The sequence below is a fragment of the Anthonomus grandis genome, chromosome 17, assembly GCF_022605725.1.
Source record: "Anthonomus grandis grandis chromosome 17, icAntGran1.3, whole genome shotgun sequence".
NCBI classification, from domain to species: Eukaryota; Metazoa; Arthropoda; class Insecta; order Coleoptera; family Curculionidae; genus Anthonomus; species Anthonomus grandis.
Genome location: NC_065562.1, coordinates 1,083,070 through 1,103,891, shown reverse-complemented (window position 1 = coordinate 1,103,891; position 20,822 = coordinate 1,083,070). Strand labels below are relative to the sequence as shown.

Sequence of the window (20,822 nt, the reverse complement as noted above, 5' to 3'; positions counted from 1 at the left end):
CAGGTAATCCTGCATAACCTCAGAATATGTTAAATAATTAGATTTATTTAGCAACAAACGTCTTTCAAGTGATAGAAAACGTCGTAGTGCCAAACTACGAGAATCACCAAAATCAGGTTCAAGTACTTTAAACGGCATTGAGACAACAAAACGGCCATTTTCTTCGCGGAATACTGTAGAAGCATAATGATATGATGCGACAGTACTTTTCTTTAGGAGAAATGTGGTTTGAAGAAGGCATCTCCTCAATTTCCCAGAATTTTTGTAAAATAGAATCCAGATGGTTACTCTCGGTTAATGTAAAAAAGGTATTGACAATTTTATTATACGGGGGTTTCGTAGCCAATCTGCCCATTATTGTCCAACCAAAACATGTGTTAAGACACACGGGCTGCTCAGGACCGAAATAAATTCTACCTTCTCTCATCACATAAGGGTATATATCATTCCCAAATAACATATCAACTTTGTGAGACTGATTAAATTGAGGATCTGCAAGGGATAAGTTAGGTATAAAAGTAAAGCAGCTTTCATCGTATGAAACCGCTGGCACATTTTCGCAAATTTTATCCAAAATAATGAAGGTAGTATCTAAAGTAAATTCGACATCATGAAGTGAGGAAATCGTACAGTTTATTCCCGCATGCGCAATGGCATTCATAGAATCAAGACCATGTAGGCTCATATTTGTATGATATTTACGGAGTCCTAATTTATTGGCAAACGATCTTGTTATAAAAGAGCTTTGCGCACCCGAATCGAGGATACCGCGAGCTATTTGCCAATCTCCTGAAATATCTTTAACTTTTACTAAAACTGTTGACAATAAAATTTCATGATTATTTAATAGCATACCGACCTTTGAGACCTTTTGAATATTTGAATCAATATTTCCAGAATGAGTGCTAGTAGAGGGGCCAGGTAAGCCATCACTAAAATGTGTATTTTGCATTTCAGGTAATTTTTGAAGATTATTATTATTTGCAAAACATAATAATGAATGATGTTCCTTTGAACAAATACGACATCTTTTTTGCGAAGTGCATTGCGCAAAAGTATGAGCAGTTGCAAGACAATTAATACAAGCGCGTTGCTTTCTAATAATGTCATAACGCTCATGGGGTGTTTTTTGTAAAAACAAAGGGCATTTAAAAATAATTTGTTTTTCTTTACAAAGAAAACAAAAACCTGCAATATCAGTGGAATCAGAATGAATCAACAGGGCAGATCGACTTTTAAAACCAGAACTCAAATTATTATTACTACGAGGGCTATGATGAGCAGGGTAATTTTTAGACGACTCTTGACGAGCCTTTCGAGGAATTGACTCCAAAGCTAAACACTGTTTGCTAACAAATGTTTTAACACTTTCATAGGTTGGAATTTTATTTGACGCATGCGCCTGTTTAAATGCCTTTCGCGTAATCGAATCCACTCTTTCCAGCAACATATGAGACAAAATAAAATCCCAACTATCTGTATCGAGTTTTAGATTTTTTAAAGCGTAATGTTACTAAGTGACCTGTTTGAATGTATAAGGCAGTTAAAGGTTTGTTGATAGGTCGTAAAAAGTTTAAGGTCACCTTTAAAGGTGACTAATTGAATTTTAGGTAAAATATTAATGTGATCATTATTTCCAAATATGGTGCTGTTATGGGGAGCTCCACGCTCTACTGAAGACTCTTCTAGTGGTTGCTCAAACATTTCGTAATATGTAATTTCAATATCTTGGGAAAGATCAATAAAATCTTTCCAAATAGCATTTTCTTCTTCGATTTTAGCATTATCAGAAGCTACTAACGATAAAATATTATTATGTTGTTTTTCAAAACTCTTACAAATTTTTGAAAAATTTCTATAAGTCACTTTAAATTTATTACGCCAACTATCATTAGTTTTAGCACGAGTAGAGGTATCAAATAAAAGTTTAAGTTGGTTAATTGCAGTCTGCCGCAACACCTGACAACGCAAAAAATTTTCCTCCGCGGAAGGCATTATCTTAAACAAAAAAAATTAACACCCTAATAACACCGACGAAGAACAAATGGAATTAACTTGAATAATGATTAAATTCTACTAAATATTAAATTTAAATTAATCATATAGTATGGAACATAAGTATATTAATTTTTTATAAGTAAATAATTTATTAAAATCGATCGCAGATAGAAGCAACTTATCGATTTCCCCGGTAAATACCAAATATGCCTAAATTTGTAAAATAGGTACTGCAAAACACGTTGACCTTGAACTTTATCTCCGGTATACCGTATTTTTGGTTTTTTATAAATTGTAACACTGTATTAATACTAAAGGGCTAATATTTTACTAAACACTTTTACGTATATAAAAATGATATATGTATGTAAAGGCGTGGGCACTTTGCAAATGAAATAAAAAAATACTGAGAGCTGTTCGTTAGGCACGCAGAAAACTGACAAAATTTTCTAAAATCTGGGCTCGAAGGCCAAAAGTTTTTAAGTGGACTGTATTTGATAAGGGAAGCTGATTCTAGTTATTAGTTCAATTTTTCTTTATACCCTGACTCAGTCCTCAGTATTTATATTGGGCGGTAAATGTGAAGTAGTTAGATATTAACAAAGCTCGACTTACCCATAATTTAGCACAAATAAGGGTAAAGTAGGTCGAACCCTTGGCACAGTAAATTAGAAGCCGTAAAGCCGTATCTCAAGTCTCGCGTCCGCGTTAATTCTTGCTACTGCTCGTTTACCTTTTTCTCCTAGGTAATTTTTTCTAACATTCTTCTCACTTTAGCGTAGGTACCAGGGCAATTGGATAAGAATGAGGAAAATACAAGGAAGCAGAAAGGAAATATCGGGAAAAAAAATGGACAAATAAAGTTTGTCGAGCATAAAGTATTACCAAAAAAATATTAAGTATGTGAATAAACAGTATATAAAACAAAACAAAATATTCCGATTCAATTGCAAATTACCCACTGCAGATACCAGAAAGTATAGACCTTATCCAGCTATCCAAAAAATATTAAAAAAAAAATAAAATAAAAAGATGTATGGGAGCAAACCAGTACAATTCAAGTATAAAAGTTATCTGTATAATATAAATTTAGGATGTATGGTTCTAACATACTAAATTATTATGATAATATTTCCCATTTTAGATAAGATCATACTGGAATCTTTGAAGTGACTTTAATCACTAAAAAAGTCTTATTACTAATGAAACCCTTTGTTTTTTTTCTGGGAAAAGATATTTTTTTTATTAGATTATAATACTAGAAAATATAATAATAAAATTTTGGCAAACAAAGTCTAATAAATTAATTAATAAAATACTTTTTTTAGTTTGTTCTTGTCATTTTATGTTTTCTGGTTTCTTTTATATTATTTGTTTAATAATATTGCTTAAAAATTTGTTAATTGAGAAAGAAGGTGTTTTTTACAATGTAATTTTGAATTAAGACAATAAGAATAATATAATCAAAAATAACACATAAATATTTTTTATATTGTTTTATTTAAATTTGCCTATTCATTAATATCAAGATTGAGGGCACTTAGTAGTGTCAGCATTCTTTCATTTTCAGTCTTTCATGTCCCTAATCTACTCAGCAATTAAACACTTTTTGACAACTAACTGGATTGCCTATATTAGGGAATTCAGTGTTGTTTACAGGGGGCTTGACTGTGATGTGACCTGTCAAATTGAATAAACTTTTATTAATAAATAATAGAACATTATCAAATCAATTCAATGCGATCCTACAGTAGTAAATACCAATAACACTATTTATAAAATTCATTCAACCTAAAAAGTGCCTGACCCCCCCCCCCTACCTCCCCCCCCCCCGTTTTTACCTGTTTTGGATTGCCTGATAAACAGCTAAATAAAAGTTATTTTTGGAAAACATTGGATAATTAAAACTCATACATAGGAACATAATAAATAATTAAGGAACATAAAACAGGAAAATTCTTACAACTAAAGGAACTAATGGCAAAAATGCAGCCTGTAAATTGTGACTAGCACCCCACCTAAACCTTAATAATAAATTATAATTGCATCGTTTATTTCTAAAGCACCCGAAGTGGCATGTTTTGTGATTTTTATTTTATTACAGAATATTAAAATTGTTATATTTTTTTTTTCTAAAGTGCAATAAAATGGAATTATGGTGATGCGATGAATGCCAAGTTAATCAAAAGAAAAGAAGTACTAAAAATAGTGAAAGGTTGATGGCCTTAAGAGGGTCTCCAAAAGTTGTTTGATGCCCGGAGGAACTTAACCCCTCTTACCTGAAACGCCCAGAGAAGGAATCCTTCACAATGCTGCTAGCTCAAGCCGATGTGGGTTCTAGCTTCTTTCTCAACCAAATGAACCAAAATTTCTTAGGTAGTAACTACCCAAGAGTTACCCAACTAAATGTCAAAATCAGTATGGCGCCACCAAGTTTTGGATTTTATATAATCCCAAAGGACGCCCAATATTTATCAAAATTTATTTAGGCAAGTTCAAAACGAAACTTGGAAAACAAAATCAAAGTCAAATCAGTATACACTATTGTTTCCAAATTACCTATGATATTCCAACCTACTCAACTCAAGTGAAAAACAAATTAACAACAGAAAATAACAATTTATTTAAGTCTTGAATATCACAGAGAATTATGTTATGTTATTTATCGTTAAGAGGAATAATTATTTAAGTTGGTAATAAGGAACCACAACATCACACAAAAAAATACACAATCAAAGTGTGGTTGTCAAAATAAAATAAATTATGTTACACCCAAACCTTTTGGGGAATGAAGCTTCAATTCAATTAAACTAATAATTTACATGGCCCGGTATATCCCGCCACAGACATTGACCTAAGCAAAAAAAAAATAACAACCCTAACTGTTGAAGCTTCCCCACTTAAAATTACCCTTTTATTAGTTTACTCTAATATTTACTAGCTAATCTGAGAAAATTTGACATCTTAGGAGTAGTCTGAAAATAAATAATATAACCCAAGTATATACTCGTAGTACTACGAAGCCGGCTGCGTCTTACCTCACAGGAGTCACTTGTCATATATGTACTCTTATCAGTAATATTCAATAATAAAATAGCATCGATTAAATAATGTCAATAAAATTTTAAATAAGCTTATGTATGTATCTCAACTCAAAAGATAAAAGTTGTGATAATAAAAATAAAATAAGTGAATAAAAAAAATGTTATGTTGTGTCACTTAGCTCCACACACAGCAGACTACTTCAGATTCGAGACTCTCCCAGAAATCCAATTCCCAGTCAAAGAAAAACTGCAGGCTTCCAAGCTTCACCTCTTCCACTTCACAATACGCCAAGCTCTGGTAGTGGTCTAGGTTAGACGTTAGCTCACAGTTGCTTAAAATCTCCTTCTAGATTAGAGCCAGTAGAGTACATAACCCCAAAACGAAAGCACCATGTGGCATGAAGAAATCAGGTCCGTACAAAAAAAATCCGTCCAAAATCCATGTTATGTAGCTTTGCTAATTAAATTGTCCCCTGCCAATGCCAATCAGAACCGCTATTTTGCCGATGTTCGAGGGCACGTGAAAAATTATTAGGTTTTAAATCGCCATAAAGGCCAGTAAATTCAACAAAACAACAAATTATAGCATTACGCCCAAAAAGTTGATTTACTATCACCACATTTAGTCAATTATATCCCCATATGGGTAAAATTCACACGAATTTCAAAAAGAACTAAAGCACTCTTCACTTCATGACGGCGGTCTGGGAAAAGGAACGACCACAGAGGTCAAACCCGTATTTAAGCAATCACGCACAAAGTGTATTGCCAATCGAAATATATAACAAAATAACTTAACTTTTTTTTATAAGTACCATAAAACCTTTTATAAAAAATAAATAACAAAATTTGTGGCCCAAGGAAGTTGGCAATGAAAATATGTGTCACTATGACAATCAATTTCGATTTTGCCTAGACCAGCAACTTCTTGCTATCTTCCAAGAAAACTAATATTTACATTACATAAAAAGAGACAAAAATTAGATAGGTCAGTCCGAGTAAAATCAACCAGCATATCTGGTATGGTCAAGCCAAAATCAGATATTGTACTATGAACAGTACAACATACACAATAATTGTACATGCCCAATTAATCATTATTCGTTATAAAATAATTAAATAAAGTATGGAATAAGCAATATGGGATATAATTTAAATTCTAAAATATTTCTTTAGTCCTGAACCGGGTTTTATAAGAGTATAAATAAAATTTCATTAACAACCAGTACAATATGAAGCTGAAATGTACAAGACTAAATGTGTCCTTAAAAAAAAGAATACTGTAATTTGAAATGGCTAGAGAACAGAACTATGGGTTACTTGGGAGGCTATTACAGAGAGGGCATTACTAGTATCAATCATTAATATTTGTAAAATATCTATTTTGAAAATATAACTGTAATCAGTGCTTTTCATAAAGAGTATAAAATGCCAATTTTAACCTGTAACAGCTACCCTCTTTTTCCCCCAAAAAAAATTTTTTCTAAAAATTTTTTTTTTAAATACTAATTTATAGGTGTATAGCCAATTAAGAAAATAATTACACTACTATCCAAATTAAATTTAATTATCTATTGAGTTAAGTAATTGGCAATGATAATGACTGAAAACCGAGAGTCAATCATGACTATAGCATCAACTGTGGATGATAACTTTGCAAAGACATCCATGACCCTAGAGTCTCTTATGACCAAGATGGAATCCTATACTGCTAATGTCTCGGAAGCCCTAAATAGGATTGACAACAACTTGAAAGATGTGCATAAGCAAACACAATTCCTCACCACAATCCAGTCTGTTATGGCAGTCATGTTACATATTCTTTCTATACAAAATGAACAGGCTAACATGATAGTTGAATTTCAGGAGAGATATCTTGACATTATGAAGGCCATAAATCATCAACGTCTTCCGGAAAAAATCTTCAGTGCTACTCAAGTGAGTGAAGACTTAGGGAAGAAGCAAGAAAGAAAAGATCAAAAAGAAAAAAACACAAGTATCATCAATATGATCATGCAGTGGTTAGTGGTCATGGTGTGGGTCATGGTGTCTATTAGCCCTGCCACCACTACTACCGCAGTAGTCCAGAACCGATTATTCTTAGAAGACCTTGCTTCAGTCCTCACTGTTTCCCCTTCAATCCACATACCACAGTCATGGTGGCACCATCAATATAGATCACCTGCCCCATGTGAAGTAGCCACTCGGAGTAATGAGTTCATTCGCCAGTTAGATGCCATGGACAAGCCTATAGAAATAATAGACTCTACTTTGAATCTCCTTAATGTCCGGTTGCAGAATGATCCAGGTGTGACCCAAAACCAAACAGATGTGATCGACTCTACAGCACAGACTATCACATCCTGTCTTGGTATATTATCAGGGATCATCACTCAACATCAAAACAATAAGCGAAACCTAAACTGGCTGCTGAATGACAACGTTACGCTCGGAGGTTATTTACCCCCCGGGACCTGTGTAGACCCTCCCTTGACTTGGGCGCAGTCTATCTTAAGCGGAAGAGGAAGAAAAAGAAGGCATACTCCTACAAACTCACAAGAATGGAGTAATGCCCATATACAGCACATACATAATCAACCATCCACCTTTCACCTGTATTACTCTATCGGACAACAGCCCACCAAGCCTCTAATGTCTGTACCCCAACAGGATCGCCCTACGTATCATTATAATCATCTTGAGGGACACCAAGAGAACTTAGATCTCAGGCACGACCCCAGCGCTGGTAGCAACCTCCCATCTGATATGCAGTCGTCACGATCTGCAGAAGAATTGCAAGAGAAGTTACAGCATATTGGTAGAGCCTCCCTTCCCAAAGCTAAGGACCTCGGTTCCGCCATAATGTCAGATGATGGTAATGTGCAATACAATACAATTGATAAATCCTTGTCTGCAGCTAATAAATACCCGAAGTGGAAATACTCTTTCGGTACTATCAAGGCATGCATCCCGAACCACGACAACATGGAAGAGTGTTACCTGCTGGAGGCGAATATGCAACAAATTAGTGAGTTCATTAGAGAACATGAACAAGACATCACACGAGCCCCACGTTGGGCGCCAGTGTTATATATTTTTTTTCTAAAGTGCAATAAAATGGAATTATGGTGATGCGATGAATGCCAAGTTAATCAAAAGAAAAGAAGTACTAAAAATAGTGAAAGGTTGATGGCCTTAAGAGGGTATCCAAAAGTTGTTTGATGCCCGGAGGAACTTAACCCCTCTTACCTGAAACGCCCAGAGAAGGAATCCTTCACAATGCTGCTAGCTCAAGCCGATGTGGGTTCTAGCTTCTTTCTCAACCAAATGAACCAAAATTTCTTAGGTAGTAACTACCCAAGAGTTACCCAACTAAATGTCAAAATCAGTATGGCGCCACCAAGTTTTGGATTTTATATAATCCCAAAGGACGCCCAATATTTATCAAAATTTATTTAGGCAAGTTCAAAACGAAACTTGGAAAACAAAATCAAAGTCAAATCAGTATACACTATTGTTTCCAAATAACCTATGATATTCCAACCTACTCAACTCAAGTGAAAAACAAATTAACAACAGAAAATAACAATTTATTTAAGTCTTGATTATCACAGAGAATTATGTTATGTTATTTATCGTTAAGAGGAATAATTATTTAAGTTGGTAATAAGGAACCACAACATCACACAAAAAATACACAATCAAAGTGTGGTTGTCACAATAAAATAAATTATGTTACACCCAAACCTTTTGGGGAATGAAGCTTCAATTCAATTAAACTAATAATTTACATGGCCCGGTATATCCCGCCACAGACATTGACCTAAGCAAAAAAAAAAAATAACAACCCTAACTGTTGAAGCTTCCCCACTTAAAATTACCCTTTTATTAGTTTACTCTAATATTTACTAGCTAATCTGAGAAAATTTGACATCTTAGGAGTAGTCTGAAAATAAATAATATAACCCAAGTATATACTCGTAGTACTACGAAGCCGGCTGCGTCTTACCTCACAGGAGTCACTTGTCACATATATATGTACTCTTATCAGTAATATTCAATAATAAAATAGCATCGATTAAATAATGTCAATAAAATTTTAAATAAGCTTATGTATGTATCTCAACTCAAAAGATAAAAGTTGTGATAATAAAAATAAAATAAGTGAATAAAAAAAAATGTTATGTTGTGTCACTTAGCTCCACACACAGCAGACTACTTCAGATTCGAGACTCTCCCAGAAATCCAATTCCCAGTCAAAGAAAAACTGCAGGCTTCCAAGCTTCACCTCTTCCACTTCACAATACGCCAAGCTCTGGTAGTGGTCTAGGTTAGACATTAGCTCACAGTTGCTTAAAATCTCCTTCTAGATTAGAGCCAGTAGAGTACATAACCCCAAAACGAAAGCACCATGTGGCATGAAGAAATCAGGTCCGTACAAAAAAAATCCGTCCAAAATCCATGTTATGTAGCTTTGCTAATTAAATTGTCCCCTGCCAATGCCAATCAGAACCGCTATTTTGCCGATGTTCGAGGGCACGTGAAAAATTATTAGGTTTTAAATCGCCATAAAGGCCAGTAAATTCAACAAAACAACAAATTATAGCATTACGCCCAAAAAGTTGATTTACTATCACCACATTTAGTCAATTATATCCCCATATGGGTAAAATTCACACGAATTTCAAAAAGAACTAAAGCACTCTTCACTTCATGACGGCGGTCTGGGAAAAGGAACGACCACAGAGGTCAAACCCGTATTTAAGCAATCACGCACAAAGTGTATTGCCAATCGAAATATATAACAAAATAACTTAACTTTTTTTTATAAGTACCATAAAACCTTTTATAAAAAATAAATAACAAAATTTGTGGCCCAAGGAAGTTGGCAATGAAAATATGTGTCACTATGACAATCAATTTCGATTTTGCCTAGACCAGCAACTTCTTGCCATCTTCCAAGAAAACTAATATTTACATTACATAAAAAGAGACAAAAATTAGATAGGTCAGTCCGAGTAAAATCAACCAGCATATCTGGTATGGTCAAGCCAAAATCAGATATTGTACTATGAACAGTACAACATACACAATAATTGTACATGCCCAATTAATCATTATTCGTTATAAAATAATTAAATAAAGTATGGAATAAGCAATATGGGATATAATTTAAATTCTAAAATATTTCTTTAGTCCTGAACCGGGTTTTATAAGAGTATAAATAAAATTCCATTAACAACCAGTACAATATGAAGCTGAAATGTACAAGACTAAATGTGTCCTTAAAAAAAAGAATACTGTAATTTGAAATGGCTAGAGAACAGAACTATGGGTTACTTGGGAGGCTATTACAGAGAGGGCATTACTAGTATCAATCATTAATATTTGTAAAATATCTATTTTGAAAATATAACTGTAATCAGTGCTTTTAATAAAGAGTATAAAATGCCAATTTTAACCTGTAACAGCTACCCTCTTTTTCCCCCAAAAAAAATTTTTTCTAAAAATTTTTTTTTTAAATACTAATTTATAGGTGTATAGCCAATTAAGAAAATAATTACACTACTATCCAAATTAAATTTAATTATCTATTGAGTTAAGTAATTGGCAATGATAATGACTGAAAACCGAGAGTCAATCATGACTATAGCATCAACTGTGGATGATAACTTTGCAAAGACATCCATGACCCTAGAGTCTCTTATGACCAAGATGGAATCCTATACTGCTAATGTCTCGGAAGCCCTAAATAGGATTGACAACAACTTGAAAGATGTGCATAAGCAAACACAATTCCTCACCACAATCCAGTCTGTTATGGCAGTCATGTTACATATTCTTTCTATACAAAATGAACAGGCTAACATGATAGTTGAATTTCAGGAGAGATATCTTGACATTATGAAGGCCATAAATCATCAACGTCTTCCGGAAAAAATCTTCAGTGCTACTCAAGTGAGTGAAGACTTAGGGAAGAAGCAAGAAAGAAAAGATCAAAAAGAAAAAAACACAAGTATCATCAATATGATCATGCAGTGGTTAGTGGTCATGGTGTGGGTCATGGTGTCTATTAGCCCTGCCACCACTACTACCGCAGTAGTCCAGAACCGATTATTCTTAGAAGACCTTGCTTCAGTCCTCACTGTTTCCCCTTCAATCCACATACCACAGTCATGGTGGCACCATCAATATAGATCACCTGCCCCATGTGAAGTAGCCACTCGGAGTAATGAGTTCATTCGCCAGTTAGATGCCATGGACAAGCCTATAGAAATAATAGACTCTACTTTGAATCTCCTTAATGTCCGGTTGCAGAATGATCCAGGTGTGACCCAAAACCAAACAGATGTGATCGACTCTACAGCACAGACTATCACATCCTGTCTTGGTATATTATCAGGGATCATCACTCAACATCAAAACAATAAGCGAAACCTAAACTGGCTGCTGAATGACAACGTTACGCTCGGAGGTTATTTACCCCCCGGGACCTGTGTAGACCCTCCCTTGACTTGGGCGCAGTCTATCTTAAGCGGAAGAGGAAGAAAAAGAAGGCATACTCCTACAAACTCACAAGAATGGAGTAATGCCCATATACAGCACATACATAATCAACCATCCACCTTTCACCTGTATTACTCTATCGGACAACAGCCCACCAAGCCTCTAATGTCTGTACCCCAACAGGATCGCCCTACGTATCATTATAATCATCTTGAGGGACACCAAGAGAACTTAGATCTCAGGCACGACCCCAGCGCTGGTAGCAACCTCCCATCTGATATGCAGTCGTCACGATCTGCAGAAGAATTGCAAGAGAAGTTACAGCATATTGGTAGAGCCTCCCTTCCCAAAGCTAAGGACCTCGGTTCCGCCATAATGTCAGATGATGGTAATGTGCAATACAATACAATTGATAAATCCTTGTCTGCAGCTAATAAATACCCGAAGTGGAAATACTCTTTCGGTACTATCAAGGCATGCATCCCGAACCACGACAACATGGAAGAGTGTTACCTGCTGGAGGCGAATATGCAACAAATTAGTGAGTTCATTAGAGAACATGAACAAGACATCACACGAGCCCCACGTTGGGCGCCAGTGTTATATATTTTTTTTCTAAAGTGCAATAAAATGGAATTATGGTGATGCGATGAATGCCAAGTTAATCAAAAGAAAAGAAGTACTAAAAATAGTGAAAGGTTGATGGCCTTAAGAGGGTATCCAAAAGTTGTTTGATGCCCGGAGGAACTTAACCCCTCTTACCTGAAACGCCCAGAGAAGGAATCCTTCACAATGCTGCTAGCTCAAGCCGATGTGGGTTCTAGCTTCTTTCTCAACCAAATGAACCAAAATTTCTTAGGTAGTAACTACCCAAGAGTTACCCAACTAAATGTCAAAATCAGTATGGCGCCACCAAGTTTTGGATTTTATATAATCCCAAAGGACGCCCAATATTTATCAAAATTTATTTAGGCAAGTTCAAAACGAAACTTGGAAAACAAAATCAAAGTCAAATCAGTATACACTATTGTTTCCAAATAACCTATGATATTCCAACCTACTCAACTCAAGTGAAAAACAAATTAACAACAGAAAATAACAATTTATTTAAGTCTTGATTATCACAGAGAATTATGTTATGTTATTTATCGTTAAGAGGAATAATTATTTAAGTTGGTAATAAGGAACCACAACATCACACAAAAAATACACAATCAAAGTGTGGTTGTCACAATAAAATAAATTATGTTACACCCAAACCTTTTGGGGAATGAAGCTTCAATTCAATTAAACTAATAATTTACATGGCCCGGTATATCCCGCCACAGACATTGACCTAAGCAAAAAAAAAAAATAACAACCCTAACTGTTGAAGCTTCCCCACTTAAAATTACCCTTTTATTAGTTTACTCTAATATTTACTAGCTAATCTGAGAAAATTTGACATCTTAGGAGTAGTCTGAAAATAAATAATATAACCCAAGTATATACTCGTAGTACTACGAAGCCGGCTGCGTCTTACCTCACAGGAGTCACTTGTCACATATATATGTACTCTTATCAGTAATATTCAATAATAAAATAGCATCGATTAAATAATGTCAATAAAATTTTAAATAAGCTTATGTATGTATCTCAACTCAAAAGATAAAAGTTGTGATAATAAAAATAAAATAAGTGAATAAAAAAAAATGTTATGTTGTGTCACTTAGCTCCACACACAGCAGACTACTTCAGATTCGAGACTCTCCCAGAAATCCAATTCCCAGTCAAAGAAAAACTGCAGGCTTCCAAGCTTCACCTCTTCCACTTCACAATACGCCAAGCTCTGGTAGTGGTCTAGGTTAGACATTAGCTCACAGTTGCTTAAAATCTCCTTCTAGATTAGAGCCAGTAGAGTACATAACCCCAAAACGAAAGCACCATGTGGCATGAAGAAATCAGGTCCGTACAAAAAAAATCCGTCCAAAATCCATGTTATGTAGCTTTGCTAATTAAATTGTCCCCTGCCAATGCCAATCAGAACCGCTATTTTGCCGATGTTCGAGGGCACGTGAAAAATTATTAGGTTTTAAATCGCCATAAAGGCCAGTAAATTCAACAAAACAACAAATTATAGCATTACGCCCAAAAAGTTGATTTACTATCACCACATTTAGTCAATTATATCCCCATATGGGTAAAATTCACACGAATTTCAAAAAGAACTAAAGCACTCTTCACTTCATGACGGCGGTCTGGGAAAAGGAACGACCACAGAGGTCAAACCCGTATTTAAGCAATCACGCACAAAGTGTATTGCCAATCGAAATATATAACAAAATAACTTAACTTTTTTTTATAAGTACCATAAAACCTTTTATAAAAAATAAATAACAAAATTTGTGGCCCAAGGAAGTTGGCAATGAAAATATGTGTCACTATGACAATCAATTTCGATTTTGCCTAGACCAGCAACTTCTTGCCATCTTCCAAGAAAACTAATATTTACATTACATAAAAAGAGACAAAAATTAGATAGGTCAGTCCGAGTAAAATCAACCAGCATATCTGGTATGGTCAAGCCAAAATCAGATATTGTACTATGAACAGTACAACATACACAATAATTGTACATGCCCAATTAATCATTATTCGTTATAAAATAATTAAATAAAGTATGGAATAAGCAATATGGGATATAATTTAAATTCTAAAATATTTCTTTAGTCCTGAACCGGGTTTTATAAGAGTATAAATAAAATTCCATTAACAACCAGTACAATATGAAGCTGAAATGTACAAGACTAAATGTGTCCTTAAAAAAAAGAATACTGTAATTTGAAATGGCTAGAGAACAGAACTATGGGTTACTTGGGAGGCTATTACAGAGAGGGCATTACTAGTATCAATCATTAATATTTGTAAAATATCTATTTTGAAAATATAACTGTAATCAGTGCTTTTAATAAAGAGTATAAAATGCCAATTTTAACCTGTAACAAAATATACCACAAAACCTATTGGTACACAAATACCTCAAATTTAGATACCTTTTAGTGTAGACACAACCCAAATATTCAATATTTTTTTACCTCTTAAATAATTTTTAAAATGTTACTTGGGATGTTTCAGAAATAAATGATTCAATTAGATACTAATAAACTAACTATTCTTGAAAACATGACAAACATTTTTTGGTTTTTAGAATTTCATTTCTCTCTTTAAGTAATTTATTCCTTTCTTCCATAGCCTCAGCCTTTCACTTTTGCACTTCTAGTTTTTCTCTCTCTATTAACAGTCGAGCCTCCTGGTATTCCTTTCGATCTTCCCTCATATGAGCCAATGTTAAGTTTCGATTGGTAATGGGAGTCCTCTTGTGTTTCCAACGATGTTCCTTTTTTTGAAATGTCTTGGCAGTCAACTTTGGAGGTTTTTCACCATCTATTGTTCCTTCTGCAACTTCTGGCTCATCATCATCAGATATTCTTTCTATAGTAGCACTTGAGAGTAATACAACAGGATCTACATTTTTCTTGCCTTTAAATATTTCATCCATTTCCTCAATATATTCAAAATATCTTTTCCCTGGCCCCTGGCCTGTTTTATTTTGGTTATCAAGGTGCTTTTTATAAGCTCTTTCTAATACTCTCCATCGGTTTTCCGTATGATTTGGTGTAACATTCATCTTAAGAAGTTTATTTAACTCTTGAGCCAAAATTTCCCATAGCTTTTTAAAATTTTTAACAGCAGAGGTACCAACTTTCAGTTTATATTCCTGGTATTGGCTGGTATTGACTTTTTCCAAAAGTGCTTTTGTCTCATTTTTGGACCAAATAACTGGAGTTGAAGATGTTTCAACAAGTACTGGATTTGTTGATATGCTTGATGCTGAGCTCCGTGCTATTACAACAAACTTTTTGAACCCTAAAACAAATTTAGGCAATTAATTATAAATTTGCAGTAGATTTAGTCTGGTGCCATTAGCGCCTAAATTTAGTAAAAAAAGATAATTAATCTTACCGGATTCGCAGCTTCCAGTATTGATTTTAACTCTGTTAATAATATACCGCTGTATTGTCATAAGTTTGTTTTTGTTTATGTTTTATTTATTTTCCGATTTCCCACTGGCATAAAAAAGAGAGGTTATTTTTCTTGCTCTTCTTCTTTGAAATTTGACTCCACTTAACCCGTGTTTGATGTTCGCACAGACGGTTTCAAATCGATCAGATTTGTAATATTTGATATATGATATATATGATTCAGAAGTTGTAATATTTTACGCATGAGCATCAAGAATGGTTTGGAAACAGTTTCAAACCTGTTAGAAATTTGCAGTGAGAACAAACCTGATGAGAGTTTTGTTAAGTCAACATTGCATAAGTCCGTCTCTTTTGTTCCGAGTGGAAATAAAGGATAGACTTATGCCATATTTCTGTTTCCCCATTTGCTGTCTTATTGATCGATGAGTTGCACACAGTATATTCTTACTATATATGTATGTATGTAATATTGTAAAAATAAGAATATAATTTTAAAAAACGTGCTAGATTTTGATCAGTACGTACTAGACCACTAGATTCTATTGAAAAGTACTAGATCTAGTACAATTGTACTAGTTGTGGTAACACTCATCAAAGTTGTGGCCGTTGCGGAGAGCAAGTAAGGCACACTCGCGGTTTACTTTAATTTTGTTTAATCAAAAACTAAACTACAAAAATAAATACATTTTACGAACTTAACTTAATTACATGGGGTTTTGATTATCCTGTGTTTTGTGTCGAGAGTCTCGAGGATCGTGTGTAGAGTCCCGAGGCGATTCTTGACAGTTCACAGTTGATCGATCCCCGCCGGCGTTGCCAAGCTTCATGCATCTGGGGCGCATGTTCACAGTATGTATATTCGCCACAGGACTCCCCCCCATTGAGGGACCCGGCGGTTGCGAACGGTTCTGTTGAATTGCATTGGATAGCAAACGGTTGGCATATGAGTGTTCTTCTACTAGTTGATGTGACTGTGGCACATAAGCTGGTTTGAGTCGATCCATGGAAATTCGTTGTGGTTGGTTCTGAACATCTACTGTCAAGTACTTGTCATGACGCTCCAACACTCTAAAAGGGCCGGTATATGGTGGTGTCAGCGGAGGCTTCACTTTATCAGTACGGATGAACACATGAGTCGTCTTCTGCATGTCTGGGTGAACATATGCTGTGCGGTTTGAGTGGTTACTTGTAGGTACTGGCCGCAATGCTATGGTCTGCCGAAGTCGCTGGACAAAGCTATGTTCGTCAGGTGCCGCTGCAGCGGGGACGAGTAGCTGTCCGGGGAGGCAAACCGGAGTACCGTACACCAACTCTGAAGCTGTGCAATTGATATCTGGTTTAAAGGTGTTTCGAAGGCTCAGCATGACCAAAGGAAGGGCTTCTACCCATGATGTTGCATCGGCGGCGATTAAGGCAGCTTTTAGTGTTCGGTGAAAGCGTTCGATACACCCATTTGACTGTGGGTGGTAAGCAGTTGTCTTAATGTATTGCACTCCAAGCAATGCATTAAGCTGGCGGAACAACTGGCTTTCAAATTGTCTGCCTCGATCCGTAGTTATCGTCGCTGGCACCCCAAAGCGAGAAATCCATGCCTCAAGCAGCTTCTGTGACACGACTTCTGCTCTTATTTCTTGAATAGGGATAGCTTCAGGCCACCTGGTAAATCGGTCGATGATCGTAAGAAGGTACCGAAAGTTTTGGTTTATCGGCAGGGGGCCTACGATGTCGATGTGTATATGAGCGAATCGGTCATCAGGCATTCCTATAGGCGTCACGGTATGGCGTCCAATTTTAGCACGCTGCCATTGGATGCATTCTCGGGACCATTGTTTCACTTGGCGGTTCTTACGCCATACAAAGCGCTCAGAGATCATTCGCAGTGTAGCAGCATACCCCGGGTGGGACTGGGTGTGGAATTTTAGGAAAACATCCCTCTGGAACGGAGCTGGCACGTAGACTCGTATACGACCATCCTGGGCAGAGCAATAAAGCGAGTGCTGACTGTCCGGTAGAATCATGTGTTGAAGGTGTAATGAGCTAGCTGGGTTGTTCAGTACCTGCTGCAAACTCTCATCTTGAGTTTGCGCTTCAGCCAACCGGTCAAAGTCGATGGTAATGGGCGCTATGATGGCGTCTACTTCAGGTCTCGAGAGGCAATCGGCAATGATGTTGTCTGCACCCTGGATATGACGGATATCACTCGAGAATTGACCAATAAATTCTAGTTGGCGGATTTGTCGTGGAGACTGTCTATCATGGCGCTGCTGAAAGGCATATGTTAGAGATTTGTGATCGGTATAGATGACAAACTGTCTGCCCTCCAAAAAATGGCGGAAATGATGAATACCACTGAATATGGCCAGTAGCTCACGGTCATAGGTGCTGTAGTTTCGTTCAGTTCCAGAAAGCTTCCGTGAAAAGAAGGCAATAGGCTGCATGTGCCCCCCTTTAAGCTGTTGCAAGACGCCACCGATGGCACAATCCGAGGCATCAACTGACATGTTTAGTTGACAATTCGGTGCTGGGAAAACCAGCTGGCTAGAAGATGCCAACAGTTCTTTGACTCTGGTGAAGGTGGCTGCTGCCTCTGGCGTTAAAGTCAGCTCCTGCTGCTTCTTTTTCTGCTTAGATAGTAGCTGGGTTAATGGCATGAGCTCGTTTGCAGCGTTTGGAAGCCAACGCCTGTAAAAGTTGAGCATGCCCATAAAACGCCGCAGCTGTCGATAAGACGTGGGCTGTGGAAAGTCACGGATGGCGCTGACTTTAGCCTGTAGTGGTCGAACACCGCTTGAAGAGATTGTGACGCCTAGAAAGTTAGCTTCACGTACCCGGAATTTTGACTTGTCCTTGTTGATAAGGAGGCCGTTAGCCTCTAAGATTCGAAGTACTGATGCTAGATGTCGCTCGTGCTCTGCCTCTGTCTCCGACGCAACCAAAATGTCGTCAATATACACGTACACATACGAGCATTCTCGAAAGAGGTGGTCGAGGTACCTCTGTAAAGTCTAAGCTGCATTACGCAAGCCAAATGGCATCTGGAGGAATTCGTATAGGCCAAAGGGTGTTATTACGGCTGTTTTCTGCACATCTTGCGGGCGGACTGGGATCTGGTAGAAAGCGCGTACAAGGTCGATAGTTGAGAAATATTGCTTACCATGCAACTGATTTGCAAAGTCCTGGATGTGCGGCACTGAATAACGATCTGGTTTTGTTATGGCGTTCAGACGGCGGAAATCTCCGCAAGCACGCCATTGCCCATTAGCTTTTTGAACCATATGGAGCGGACTGGCCCATGAAGACTTTGATGGTCGGATAATGCCTGCTTCCATCAGCTCGTTGAATTCAGCGCGTGCAGCTTGCAATCGGTCTGGTGGTAATCTGCGTGACTTCGAGAAAACTGGAGCACCTTGCGTTTCGATGTAATGCTGAACTCTTTCAGGGTCATCTAGAGCCCCAGCTGGGCGATTATACGGATGCGCGGTAGACAGTCCCACTTCTGGCATGTTAACATGGCGAGAAACACAAATGATGTTTGGAATCTCTGGACTTACAAGGCGCTTGTTTTTCATGTCCACAGTAATGCCATGATGGAAGAGGAAGTCAGCTCCCAGGATAGCTGTAGTGACATCAGCGACGACGAATGTCCATGTGACTGGTTTGCCGAGTCCCAAGTTTAAAGTAAGCTGCTTCTGCCCGTATGTTCGAATGCAAGAACCGGTGGCAGAATAAAGGCATACGGAACTGGGTTGAGTCGCTAAGCCCATCCTACGAGGGAGTACACTTAAGTCTGCGCCTGTATCGATCAGGAATTGGAGCTGGAGAGTGCTGTCTGTTATAAACAAGCGACGTGGCCTATGAGGGGCTGCAGTTGTCGCCACTACTGCACCCCTTGGTCGTTTTTTGTAACGGTGCATGGCGGTCTGCACTTCTTTGCTAGAGCCCCAAATCTCTGATGATAATAACAGAGGCTGTGGGTGGGTGAGCTGTTGGAGGCTTTAACCTGTTGCACCTGTTGCGTTTGCTCATTGGCAGCTACTTTCTTAGATAAAGCACTCACCTGGTCGCTTAACGCAGCCACTGTTCTGTCTAGGGCGGGGCCTTCACTGATCGGCATGACGGGAAAGCTAACGCTACGCATGTAACTATCTGCCTTTTTGGCTAGTTCCTCCATATCGCCATCAAGTATGGATATGACGCCTCGAACTTGTGGTGGTAGACGATCCAACCATAAGTTTTTAAGCACCTGTGCACTAATACTTCCCAGAGCTAAAGCTTGCATTTTATGTATAAGCTGCGTCGGTTTAAGGTCACCCAAGGTCATTTCCATTAAGCGGTGTATCCTTTCATCAGGGCCAATGCCGTATCTATCGAGAAGACGTGCTTTCAGGGCTTCATAGGCCCTACCTGTTGTTGGATTTCTTAGAAGGTCTGCCACCTCAGAAAGAACCTCGCTATTTAAACTAGCCACCGTATGGTCGAATTTGCAATTATCTGCGGTTATTTTAGCTTGTCGAAACTGTGCTTCTAATCGGAGAAACCACAGCTCCAGTTCTGTACGCCAGAATTCTGGTGCTTTTATTCCTACCCGAGCTATTATGGACGAGTCATCAGCTTGGACGGGCACAGCAGAGGCTTGAGATGACAATGGTTGATCTGTGTCAGGCATAATGTCGTTGTTTCGTGAATGTTAGGTCCGTGAACGAAGCGAAAAATCGGTCAAAGTACTAAAGAAACTTAGGCACGAGGTCGCATAACCTAAGCGGGCACTTTGCACTTTTACTGTCGTCGGGGTCACCAATGTGGCCGTTGCGGAGAGCAAGTAAGGCACACTCGCGGTTTACTTTAATTTTGTTTAATCAAAAACTAAACTACAAAAATAAACACATTTTACGAACTTAACTTAATTACATGGGGTTTTGATTATCCTGTGTTTTGTGTCGAGAGTCTCGAGGATCGTGTGTGTAGAGCCCCGAGGCGATTCTTGACAGTTCACAGCTGATCGATCCCCGCCGGCGTTGCCAAGCTTCATGCATCTGGGGCGCATGTTCACAGTATGTATATTCGCCACAAAGTCATGAAGCAACACTGACATAATAGAGTGAGAGAGAGGTCCGAGAAAGAGTAGAAGTCATGAAATTGAAGTGAAAACCACAGAATAGCCGCAAATAGAAAGATAAGGTGCGTGTTAATCACGTTTTCGGCGTTTTGCTAAGTTTTAAGCGCCATCTAGTGGATAACCGGGGCCGAGGCA

At 37.4% G+C, this 20,822-nt stretch overlaps 1 protein-coding gene across 1 annotated transcript; it reads right to left on the bottom strand.

Moving 5' to 3' along the window:
- Positions 1-19,448: 19,448 nt before the first annotated feature.
- Positions 19,449-20,237, bottom strand: LOC126746570 (uncharacterized). Its single transcript, XM_050454874.1, has one exon. It carries the CDS (start codon positions 20,235-20,237, stop codon positions 19,449-19,451), a length of 789 nt encoding a protein of 262 aa, XP_050310831.1.
- Between the last annotated feature and the right edge of the window lie 585 nt (positions 20,238-20,822).